At 39.1% G+C, this 13,211-nt stretch overlaps 1 protein-coding gene across 16 annotated transcripts in view; it reads left to right on the forward strand.

Moving 5' to 3' along the window:
* The window catches only part of dlg3 (discs, large homolog 3 (Drosophila)), a 134,831-nt gene that overhangs the window by 75,350 nt on the left and 46,270 nt on the right, over window positions 1-13,211 (forward strand). For 8 of the 16 annotated variants that reach the window (XM_067457581.1, XM_067457572.1, XM_067457573.1 and 5 more), the window contains 8 exons: window positions 3,271-3,324; window positions 3,728-3,778; window positions 5,126-5,250; window positions 6,743-6,912; window positions 7,212-7,348; window positions 8,732-8,876; window positions 10,078-10,252; window positions 11,202-11,348. In XM_067457581.1, the coding sequence (XP_067313682.1) occupies window positions 3,271-3,324; window positions 3,728-3,778; window positions 5,126-5,250; window positions 6,743-6,912; window positions 7,212-7,348; window positions 8,732-8,876; window positions 10,078-10,252; window positions 11,202-11,348 (1,004 nt within the window). The remainder of the gene's footprint in view (window positions 1-3,270; window positions 3,325-3,727; window positions 3,779-5,125; window positions 5,251-6,742; window positions 6,913-7,211; window positions 7,349-8,731; window positions 8,877-10,077; window positions 10,253-11,201; window positions 11,349-13,211) is intronic. The other 8 variants (XM_067457575.1, XM_067457577.1, XM_067457584.1 and 5 more) reach the window with 5 other exon arrangements.

Here is a 13,211-nt window from a genome sequence, read left to right on the forward strand (position 1 = left end):
CTTTTATTTGTATATTTTCAATTGTATTATTCATTGTAATATTCCTACTTAAAATTCATTATATCAGTTTTTCAATGTGAAATGTATATATTTTCTTATTTTATTTCCGCTTCATTTCAATTACTGGAAACAATTTCAGTAACACTTTATTTAAATGTATGATGCATTTTTAATGCATTAATTATGCCTTAATGCATTGTATGGTCTCGTGAATAATTGTAATCACAGTTATAATACTTTATAATACACATTACCAATTTCAGATGTAACAGATGAGTCTGTATATTATAATGCATTTTAACTGTTGTTATAATTGTTTTTGAAAAAATAGAATGCATTATAATGTACAGTATGAATACCTTTATACCTACATAATGTTTTTGTTGAGTTAACAGTAACAACACTGAAAAGAACATATCTCAAATGTATTTATGGTAAAAGAATGTTTATATTTTTCCTGGAAACAAGATAAAGATAATGATTAGTTGGAAATGTGTGTGGCTTGATTACAAGAGTTGTATGGGATTTAGTATCAATTGGAGTGATAATCTACTGTTTCACTCTTCAAGTACTGAAGGGGGTGGAGAGGTAGTGACCATCTCCTTTATACTGGTCAGCCGGCGGCCCTGTCAGCATCACCTCACTACAGATCAATCAGATCAATACTCACATACACAACAAGGTTTGCATGTGAAAGGCCATGAATGTCAGTTGGTTCACTGCCTCAGTTCATCCATATGTTTTAACAGCATGGACTATTCTATGGGTAATACCTAAAATTACAGGATGACATGAATTTGTACATTCCCACCTCTTTGTTATACATAAAGGAATAGTTTAGTTTATGAAAAAGTCTGTAATTACCCCCATGTCATTTGGCACCTGTGTTCTTTGCTTTCTTTTATGAAACACAAAAGGAGAATTTTCTGCCGAATGTTCAAGATGCTCTTGTGTATATGAATGTAGACAGTGACTGTCAAACTCCCAAAAGCATGAACCCCAAATTTTCTTTCTTCAACTACAGACTTGAAATATAGCACACACTCTGAAAAATTATCTGTTGGTGCAACAACATTTTTTGCATACATTTTTTTAGAGTAATGAAAACTTAAAGGTCCCGTTCTTCGCAATTCCATCTTTCAAACTTTAGTTAGTGTGAAATGTTGCTGTTAGAGCATAAATAATACCTGTAAAATTATAAAGCTCAAAGTTCAATGCCAAGCGAGATATTTTATTTAACAGAAGTTCCCTTTCAAAGCCTACAGCGAACAGCCGGTTTGGACTACAGCAGGAAGTGCAGGGATGTGATGACGTCACTAGAACCGTTTGTTGACTAACACTCCGTCCACAAGAACACGCAAAATAGGGGGCGTGGTCTCGTTGCTCTCTCACGTGGAGAAGAGCGCGCATTCAGCGCTTGCATCTCCCCGTTATGGTAAGAGGCGGGACCTTTCCGGGCAAAGTGCGCTAAGCTGCTGTCCAATCACAACACGGGAAGCACTGGCCCAATCAGAACTCGTTACGTGTTTTTGAAGGAGGGACTTCATAGAACAAGGAAATCATCAGACCGTTTTTAGGACAGAGAAAACAGCGCTGTACAGATAAGTAAATTATGTGAAAAATACTGTGTTTTTTACACGCGAAACATGAACTCATGTTATATTGCACACTGTAAACATAATCAAAGCTTAGAAAACACGCGAAGAACAGGACCTTTAAACCAACAAGCTACATTTAGTTAAAGGAACTTAATTATACAATTTTTTTAAGATTTTACTTTATGATACTTTACAATTACTCAACAAAACATTGTAAATTGAGTTGTAGCCATGGAACATGGACAATTTCAAGTTATCAAGACAATTTCATTGGGCCCTTTCACTTGGCACAATGCAGCAACCAGGCGCAACTCTGTTTTTTGCTAGTTTCAGCCCGACAAAGTTATAATTTTCACGTCCAGCGTTTAAAAAGTAAATACACAGATAAGATTTGGATTGGTTTATTGCATGTTATGCCGAAAACACACCCATGATTTATTAAGAGAATAGGGACAACCCTTTTAGACCATGCACCTGGCATGCTGACCATTTTTCCCATTGTTAAACTAGCAAAAGTGGACTACTTTGATGATGTTTTTATTCCCTTTCTGGACATGGACAGTATAATGTGCATACACTTCTATACGCTCTCGGACTAAATATTAAATATTTTAAACTGTGTTCCAAAGATGAACAGAGGTCTTACGGGTCTGGAACGACATTAGGGTGAGTCATTAATGACATCGATTTCATTTTTGGGTGAACTAGCCCTTTAAGTTGATGTAATGATTGACATTAGTATGCCAAAAGAACTCAACAAAATAATGATTGCAACTTAAGAGGTTTAATTAAAACAATAAGTTAGATTTTTTAACTTGCAACCATGCATTTATTTAAGTTGCAGTAACATGTCTCCTGTGCACAAATCATGGAGTACTCTTATAATGCTTTTATGGTACTTTTATACCTTTTTAGAGCTTGACAGCCCCTGGTCTATGTCTTTTGTTGCCTCCTTTTGTGTTACTATAAAGAAAAAATAATAATTTGGGTTTGGAAGGACATGCTCCCACTTTGCATTCATTTGGAACTATTTTTGTTGATCAAAAATACATTAAAAACAAAAGTAATATTGCGAAATATTATTTTTAAATAGTTTTATATTTTAATATATTTTTTAGAAACATTTCTTATTATTATGTCATATTTCTTATGTTTAATATTTTCATAATTCTTTGATGATTAAAATGTTCAAAAGATCCACATTTACTCTCACTTTTGATAAATTGAATGCATTCTTACTGAATAAAAGCATTAATTTCTTAAAAAAAAATAATAATAATAATAATCTGACTGACCCCAAACGTTTAAATGTGATAATGTAATCATATCCATGCTGATATTCATGTGATATTGCTTAAACATGAAAAATTAAACTAGCCGGAAGGGAATAACACTCATAGTACTGTCTCTCCTCGGCTCGACTGCATTTCTCTTTCAGCGGCAGACCGCAGGCCGTCTGTAATCTTCACACCTCCAGTCCTGTCCTCACTCTTCCCCCTGAAGCGTCACATCATGGCGATGATGTACCATGCTCTGTTGAGACCCACTGTTCCCATGGCATGCATTTACTGTCTCCTCATGACTGCGTGTATGTGTGTGTGTGTGTGTGTGTGCATACGTGTGAGCCGCCAGCCTCACACACTGAGGTAATGTGCATCTCTTCATCTCACAGGCAAACCCTCCCCCCATCATTGTGAACGCAGACTCACTGGATGCAGGCCCTTATGTAAGTATCTGCTTCATGCTCTCAGCACCTCCAGTAGCGCCTGCCTGCCTGACTGCCTGCCACGTGGAATTATCCCCTCAGCCCGGCCAAACCTTTCCCGTTGTACATGAGATAATAACAATACAAATATGCAGAGATTAAATCACAGCAGATGTGGCTTTAATGCAGAGTGCAATTATTATTTAACCGTTATAATGAGTAGTCTTTGACTGTGTTTATCAGCCCTGTGCCTTGTACGTGATTCATACCTCTCATTTTTATAGCGCTGAGTTTATAGTGATTCTGCTTTTACATAATTAATGATAGTTGTGACCTTCTTGTGCATAATTTGTTGACATTACTTCCTGTCTAATGATTCAGTTTATGAGTCTATGTTACACAATTTTTCTTTTGTCTGTTACAGGTGAACGGGAGTGATGGCATGTATAAATATGAAGAAATCATTCTGGAGAGGGTAAATATCATTCAGCTGTTTTATATGTCTGTTATTTTAGGGTGTCTCTTATAACTTGCCAATATTCTCAATCACCAATGCTACCTATGAAGACCTGGACACTAGATGGCAGTAAATGTTGAGCTATATGCCTGCAATTGAACTTCAGGCAATGTAATTCACAGCTGTGGTACATTATCAAAACAGATCACAAAACATTAGGATTATAAATGATAATAACCAATGACCAAAAATGAAGTTTCTGTCAATAATAGAACAGTTTAGAAACAGATATAACGATCAATCCTGTTGAAAATCTATAGATATATTCAATTCTTTGTAGATTACCATCAAATCAGAAGGTATAAATTACTTCAATTAATTAAATGTATTGACATTCAAGGAAAACAGATTTTTTTTTAAAAGTATTAGACTGACTGCTGTAACTTTGAATGAAAGGCCTGTTTAGATCAAACACTTAATAGGTATAGTGAAAAAGTTACTTCTTATTCTCAATTCAGTTCTTTCTTATTCTCAAGTCAGTTGTAATAATAAAAAAATATATGTGTTTTGAGTATATTTACATACTACTTAAAGAGTTTTGAAAGTACCATGCAATTTATCTAAGTACAGGCCCTGTTTATATCTACAAAAACAAAATGTTCTTAAGAAGAGTTATCATATGTACTATATGCAAAGTCTTTTCTTACTTGAAGTTTGTTCAATGCAAATGAATCTAAATCTATCTGCAAAGGCCAGTCATTAAACAGCAGTGGATGTTGGATTTGGGTGCATCTCTGAGCTTTCAGCATAATTGCAGGGCTGTTCTCTAAGTGGCATTTCTGTATGCTGAGGCCTAAATAAACTATGTTAAGATCTCACATGTTAAAAGGTCCGTGGGTGTGCACGCTTCTTTAGTTGGAGCTCTTGGAGTGGCTCTGGAGCATGGAAGGCTCACTGGGATGTCTTAGCTCCACTCTGCACTAATTTGCTGCGACCGTCGCTCATTAATTATAGAAAATAATAAAGTGAACTCTTTTCTCAGCTGTCTGCTTAAGGGCCTGTCTTTTGAGATGTGACTGTCAGACAGACGAGCCTGTCTCAGCTTTTTGGCACTGGAATGAAAACAGCAGAGTAAGAGGTGATGAAGTATGGAGGGAGGAAATAGGCGGAAGCGGATAGGACTTTTGAATTCTTGAAATGTTCACCGCAAATTGTTATATTTAGCAGCATAATATGATCCATGCCTTGCTGATGTTTGAGAGCCAGGTGTCGTTCAAAAAGCAGATGCAGATCTTATCCACAAATCTTTGTGAAACATCTGAATTTCCTTGTCTAAAATATTCTACTCATGTATGTCATCAATAGGGCAACTCTGGCCTTGGGTTCAGCATTGCTGGAGGTGTGGATAATCCGCACATTCCTGATGATCCAGGGATCTTCATCACAAAGATCATCCCAGGAGGTGCCGCTGCCATGGATGGGAGACTAGGGTGAGTGATCTGTCTCTCCTACATAGACAGTATTTTAAGACATCATAGGCTGGCTCCCTACTTATAGGCTGTTCCAACAGTTAGACATCTTAGTTATGCTGTCTAGTTTGCAAAATGTTTAAAGCAGCATTGCATTTATTCTTTACTGGAGAAGGCAATCGTTTAGGATGAGCTTGGTGAAAAATAAATTCAAGATGGCGTAAATGGCGAGAAAAACTTAAAGGGGGGGTGAAATCCTCTTTCATGCATACTGATTTTTTTTACACTGTTAAAGACTTGGATTCCCATCATGGACAAAGTTTCAAAAACTAATGTTGGACGTTTGATATAGTATTTCTGTGTCAAAAATACTCCTTCCGGTTTCTCACAAGTTTCAGAGAGTTTTTTTCGAGTATGGCTCGGCTTGATGTTACTAGAGTGGAAGGTCCTTGTATGGGCCGTACGGGCTCTTCTCCCGGTAGGGTGCGCGCGTGTGTGACTAGAGCGAGAGAGGAAATGCACGCCCATACACTCTCGCCGCGCTCCACTTTATTCCTATCTGTGACATCAAGCAACTTCAACACTTCAGCACAGCAAGTCACTGCTGTCAGGACTTCACCAAATCATAGCAAAGAAGTGTGTTTTTGACAGAGCGGTCTCAGCGATAAAGGTTCGGTCCTGCTTTGGAAGCAGCCGTTGAGTAAAACTGCTTCAAATGTCTGTGCTGTTGGCTCATCGCGTGAGTAAACATCAGTAAACGACACGATTGCGTGCATCATCATTCAAATGCGCTAACGTTACTCCATTGTTTGTATAACGTTACACTAGTCTGACGTGCAAAACCGTTTTGCTTGCTACTGCTAAGGTTTAGTCGCATACAATAGTCCATAAACCGAATCATGTCCTCATAAACTGATGTTGACAGGTCACTAAATACAGTACATACCACAGAGACGGACGTCCTGTTGCTGCTGTTTCTCCTGTTCAATTTATTTCAGCCTGGATCATATATCTATTAGCTGAGCTCGACAGCTATGGGGTTCCTCCACGCTTGAGGACGTCATCGCTTTGCGCGCTTGTCATTCTTTAGCTCCGCCCACACGATACGCCTCCAGGTGCTCGTTTTTTTCCGGAAAGACTCGGTACAGCCCATCAAGATTGACATGAGATTGACTGAAACTGAGTGTTCCCTGACTAAAAGTTAATTGAAGTTAAAGCAGTTTTGAAGTATTAAAGTATTCAATTAGCAACTAACTAACAATGTCAACTTAGCAACATTCACACTATAAATAATTTTGGGTGAAGGGCGCAATAAGGGCGAAAACTTTTTCCATGCAGACAATTTTGAAAGTGACTTCCGAGGGGTATCATTTTTTACATCACTATAGTGTTGATGGTGAACATTGTCTTTTGTTGCGTGTTCCAAATTGGACAGTTAGTAATTCGGGTGATTCATTAATTTATTTGATCATGTTATTGCTGTGTTGACTTTGAGTCTCTTCTTGTGTCAAAGGGTAAATGACTGTGTTCTGCGGGTAAATGATGTGGATGTATCAGAGGTTGTGCACAGCAAGGCTGTAGAGGCTTTGAAGGAGGCCGGCCCAGTTGTCAGGTTGCTGGTACGCAGAAGACAGGCTCCTCCGGAGACCATTTTGGAGGTCAACCTACTCAAAGGGCCTAAAGGTTAGAGGAGCTAAATGAGTACCTAAATACATTTGAGATACACACAATATACATTTCTGTTATGCACAACATCGTTATTATTCCCAGGGCTATTTATGATGTTTATTTTGCTTGTGCAAAATGCATCAGTACAATTTTTCATAACATTTAATTTATTTTCATTTATTTTAATTAAATTGCCTGTTTCTTCTGGAAATATGTCACATTAAGGAAATAAATTGGGTTGTGAGTGTCATTTCATGTTGACTTCAACCTTAAAAGATCTGGTTAAAAATGTAACTCCATTCCATTTATTCAAGGTCTTGGCTTCAGCATTGCTGGAGGTATAGGCAACCAGCACATCCCGGGTGACAACAGTATCTACATCACAAAGATCATTGAGGGTGGGGCCGCGCAGAAAGATGGACGCCTGCAGACAGGCGATCGCCTACTAGCTGTAAGATTTCACACATGCACCTGTGTACACCACTTTATGTACAGCCAGCACATAGGCAATGCATTGGTTGCATGCATTGTAAGTTGGAACTTTGCATATCTATGAATGATCTTTAATTTTTTTCAGTGAATTTCTTTATGCATCAGTGACCACAGATACTGTTGTAGGCTGTTGTGTCATATTATAGACAGTATATCTCATGTGTGAAAGTTTATGGGCCACAGTGTGATTGATGTGAAGCTAAGCGCAAACTCAAACAAGGACACATTTGCAATAAGGAGAAACACTTGCATGGCACATAAGTGCCCGGGACTAAGCAGGCTTTGACAAGATCACAAATGTCACTATTCAAAGGCTACGCATAAATCATGGCAGCCATAACTACAGATATGTAAAGTATGCCTTTACATCCCTTTCTTTCTTTTTTAATCAATCAGGGAGCTTGATTTTGTGGACAGAGTGCTTAGAGTTTGTCAAATTGTAATAATCTCTGTCAAGTTTGTGATGTCACAAGCTGCATTGTTGCTTTTTTGTGTGTAAAGTTATAATGTGTATAACTAGATTCGAAGGGGGGCTGCATTACAAAGTTATGCACACACAAAAAAAAGATTTTGTGAAAGTGACACTCCATCGTGCACAGGGTCAAAATTCATATCACTTTATCTCCCTTTTATTCAGTAAGAGTTATCAATTTTAGGTGTTCATGTATAACATTTAACGGAAGTGTATGTAAGATTGTGGCCATAACTGGTACTGCAGGTGTATCCCCTCATCCCCTCCCCCTCCCTTGAGGTTGCCAGATAATGTTGCAAGATCCAGCAGAAACGTTTGTAGCTGCAGCTGTGGTAACTAGAGCAGATCTGGCAACCCTGGATCCTGAAACACTACTGACTTCGTGATTGGTAGATAGGTGGAGGGCGGAGCTTCAGGCCAAAACACAACATGACAACATTCACAACATGAAAACATCAGTTGAGGGCTGCAGCCACATCTTTTAAATGACAATATCCTGGCCGGACTACTGTTGTCAGTGATATAAGTATTTGAAATTAACATGATTTCTTAATGTCTAGTGACATATCAGGTCCATTTTATAATTAATTGAAATACATTTCTTACATATAGTTCCTTCAACTATGCATCATGTTGTTTTGTTTTAAAATTGCATTAAAAAAAAATCCAGCTTCCTCTCCCTCTTATCCTTCCTTTTGTGACCGGATGGCTGAGAGCTGGAGAATGGAACGCCGTCGTTGAGTGTGGGGCTATCCAGCCTCCACTCCAGTCGCTTCCTTCCTACATCTTCAAATGTGCTGTCGTGAACATTCTGAGTCACGCTTCAGAGACCAGCCGATGTAACATGCGTGTGTGTGTCTGCCTTCGCAGGTGAATAACATTATACTTCAGGATGTGCGTCATGAGGAGGCTGTGGCCGCCCTGAAGAATACTTCAGACATGGTCTATTTGAAAGTGGCCAAGCCAGGACCTGTACATCTCAACGACATGTACGCCCCACCAGACTACTCCAGCAGTACGTACCTTCTTTTGCTGATCGCCATTCGCCACCAACCAACCCTATGCCTTTACTATCTTAAAAACATTCCTAAACTGTTTATTTTATAGCCCAAGCACATGACTTTATATACTGCATTAATAAACATGAACATTACTTTTTGGTTAGGTCGATTCCAATATAACCTACATCACTATCTGCTTTTATCCTTAACCCTGTAATGAAACCAAGTGGTGCAGAGAGTGTGTGCTGTGGAGTTTTGTTACAGCACTGTGGTGTAGCAGTGGGCGCTGTTTTCAGACACCCACACACACTGCACTGCTGCTCCCATCACGGCACCAATCCCGCACTCCCACTGAGAGACGATGCTTTCACACAATCCACCTGCACAATTGCACACACAGCGGTCAAAATCTACTTTTTGCCACACCTGCCTGAGAATCTTTTATTGGCCATGAAATGTATTATGCATTTTTATTAAAAATATATTTTTTGATAATTGATTAGCAATTACATTGAGATTATTTAGCTGTTTTTTACTTGCATGTTTATGTCATATATGAGATGAGCCAATCTCGCAATAAAAGTCTCAGCTGTTCAAAAGTGCAGCTATGATACTGTTCCTCAGTCAGTGTTTTTGGTGGTGTAATAAAAAAGCATTTACTGTATAATGTGGCAAAAGACTTCCGTTTAAAATAAATGCTGTTCTTTTGACCTTTCCATACAACAAAGAATCCTGAGAAAAGGTTTATCACACTTTTCCAGAAATATATTAAGCTGCACAACTGTTTTAACATTGGTAATAATAAGAAATGTTTCTTGAGGCCCAAATCAGCATTTTAGAATGATTTCTGAAGGATCATGTGACACTGAAGGCTGGAGTAATGATGCTGAAGTTAACTTGTAATGATATTTCACAATATTACTGTTTCAAATCAAATAAATACAGCTTTGATAAGTATAAGAGACATCCTTCAAAAACTTTGGATTCCAAAAATCTAAATTTGGAAAGGTTATATATTTAGATGTATATATGCACATCACAATCAGGCATGCTTTTTGGCAGCTGTGATGCCTGATAACTACTGGTAGATACAATTTTGCCAAGGCCTCATAGATTGTGTTGTCCCTTATCAATAATCACAAAATAAGGTTTTATGCGATGAACCGATCCTCTGTAGTTAACAGGTGAAATCATCTGCCTTTTTTCTCTTTACTGGTCTCGGCCTCCCTCCAGCCTTTCCCACCATGGTAGACAACCACGTCGGACACAACTCCAACATGGCCTACATGGGGGGCATGGAGCCTAAACCAGTGTACCAGCCACCCCAAGTTACCCCTTCGAGGTACTCCCCAGTTCCAAGGCATATGCTGGGGGAAGAGGACTTCACCAGGTCAGAGTCAAGAAATTAATAACCATCTATTCACTTATGGTCACTCACTTCTTCACTCCAGGGTTCCCACGGCCATGAAAAACCTGGAAATATTGGGGAATTTTTTACGTTTCCAGGCCTGGAAAAGTCTTACAAATATAAATGTATACAGTGGCTCTAAAATATTTATTTAATCATCTAGAAATTGTGAATGCAATGGTAAAACAAGCAAAATTTCCTGGAAAGCAACTGGAAAAATCATGAATATATTGGTCAAAAAATGTGGGAACTCTGTCACTCACTCAGATGTCACATTTCAAGTGCACTCATGCACAAATGACAAAAAGCAACACTTGCATGTCCATATAAATATATATTTAATTAGAGGTGTACATTGTTTCCCCACAATCTGTGCTACAGTTCTTCAGCTTTAGTTGTTTGATTTCTTTTTGGCAATACTGTTCACATTTTATGATGTAACTGGGCAAAGATAGAACAAAGAAAAATGATTTTAAGTAGGTGTCGAGTGTGGGCTGAAGAACGTCTACGAGGTGTGTAATGCCTCTCTGTGGTGGTGTGTTTGTGAACATTGCTTTAACTCAACATGACTGGTTGAATAAAGTCTCCAACACAAATCCCAACACAGCAAACAGACACTCTGGGTATAAGTGATGCTTCAGGCATGGGGTCAAATGTCTTGACGTTACGGCCACTGTTGCCTGGACATGAGATGGGTTTTACCTCTCCGAGCATGGACTCCCTGGAGCCTGTGAGTCCCCCCAGGCCCCAGAGCTGACACGTCCCTCTTTAGCCATCCAGCTGAAGGCATCCTCACTTTTGCATGTGTGTGTTTGTCTCCGTCTGTGTGCATGTGTGTGCCGTATGTTTTCATACAGTATGTCTCTGTGTCTGCTGTCTCTGTGTGTCTGAAAGCGCCCCATTTACTGTGTGATTTCTGTACCCCCAATAGGGCCGAGCCCATTTACAGTGCCATCCACAAACCTCATGGGGACACCAGCCCTCCCTCCCCCCATCTGTGCAGCAGGGGGTCTGGGGACGTGGGCTGCGGCCCCGCCCCGCCTGCTCTGTGTCAAAGCCTGGTCCCGTACACCGGCAGGTACTAACCAATGCTTCTCGCTCTGCCTGGCTTAGCATAGCATAGACTAGTTAACCTAATAGTTAACAACCCCCGCCCCACACGGCCACCATTCTTTCCCCTTCCTTAGCTCAACCTGCAGTTTGGCACAAGTAAGGTATTGAGGCAAATAGCTCCCTGCCTCGAGCCTTGTACACCTCTGCAGTGTGTAGAAGATGCCACGCATTTTTTCTTGTGGTATTAAGGCCTGTTCACACCAACAACAATGTTCTGCACAAAAATAGTTTTTTTACATGTGATTTGTCTGTTCAGACCTGAGCTGAATGAAAATTCACATTCACTCTCTGATTATGCTTTTAAAAAAGCAAAAAATCCCTGGTTACTCTTTGACACAAAGCACTAAGTAACACCCTAGTCATGGAGAAGAAAGGAGTTCAAACGGTATTCACATTTTTTTTAAACAGCCGTTGAGATTCGCTATGATGTTTGTCAAACAATAAGTGCACAGAGATTCTTCCTCAGCTATTCACTGTTCCTTAGCAAAATACTTGTTTTGTGAGCACCACGCTCCTACGCCAAAGCTCACTTCATTCTTCTGATATGTTATACTTGTTTTTTTTTGTCAAAAATATATGACGAGACCTTAAAACGGACAGACGGAGGTAAAGGCATGCACTCAGTTGATCTCTCTCTCTCTCTCTCTCTCTCTCTCTCTCTCTCCCTCTCTCTCTCTCTCTCTCTCTCTCTCTGTTCTTCACTCTTATTATCATTATTAACTTATTTAACATTCAATATACATAAATACATATACAATATACACAAAAAATAAATAAAAGTGAACATTACGGTTGCTTGCATTTCTTAGAGGTTGGCTTGTCAGTATTGGGATATTGCAAATATTGCAGTTATCGTGACAGCCCTACCAAGTTGTAATTTTATGCAACATCAGCATCTCTGGGAATGTGATCAAAAGCATGCATCCTGTCGTTTGGCCAGTTTTATCACAGTGTGATGGAAAAGAGACATCATTGACAGCATGCAAATATTCTGATCAGATATGTTGGTCTGATCAGGTGCGTTAACAAACGCTCATTCAAATTAAAATCACACAGAATTTTGAACCAAATATTTTTCTTGGTGTGAAGAGGCCTTTCGGCACCTTTAGCGTCAATAGAGAAATGAGGGCTTTATACTTTCTTACCTGGTTTATAGCAATGTATTTGCTATATGTACGATATCTACGATAAGGTGATAAATAATGCCACTTTTTTCCTTTTGTTATTGAAACTCTGAAAATTCTTTTAAAATATACTTAGGAAGCCTGTGGCCTTTAGTGTTGGTTTTAAAAACCAAATTAAGCACCCCAAACTCTCCCCTAATTCACACCATGCCCATTTTGTATCTATGTTCAATCTCGGGTAGTATGCAAGTTTAAACCAAAGCCATCATCCTTAACCAGCCCATATAATGTCCTGGTGTTTTGTGTGCTTTCTGAAGCAGTCTTACTCTGAGTGATATACTGTGACTGGCTGTCTGGGATGGGTATCATCTATTTTAGGTACCACTATGTGTCACTGATTGTTACTTAATCCTTGCATACTCACTGTACTGTAGTACAGGCTATATAGTTTTTTAATTCATTTTCAACAACCCTCACTCTACATATGAACCTTTAGCACATAACTAGTCAACAGCTTATGTCTCTGTGCAGTGCTCTACCTTATGCAGTTTATTGAAGAGTGTGTGCTGTTTGAAGGTGGACTTACAATGTTCGGCTGGTAGATTCCATAGATTACATTCAAAGACTTAAGCTCAATCTAGAGACCATCAAAGAAAGACACTATGGGTTTTTGCCTTGGGCCAGTAAGCCACCACCCAGAACTA

The sequence above is a fragment of the Pseudorasbora parva genome, chromosome 11 (genome assembly GCF_024679245.1).
Source record: "Pseudorasbora parva isolate DD20220531a chromosome 11, ASM2467924v1, whole genome shotgun sequence".
Taxonomy (NCBI): Eukaryota; Metazoa; Chordata; class Actinopteri; order Cypriniformes; family Gobionidae; genus Pseudorasbora; species Pseudorasbora parva.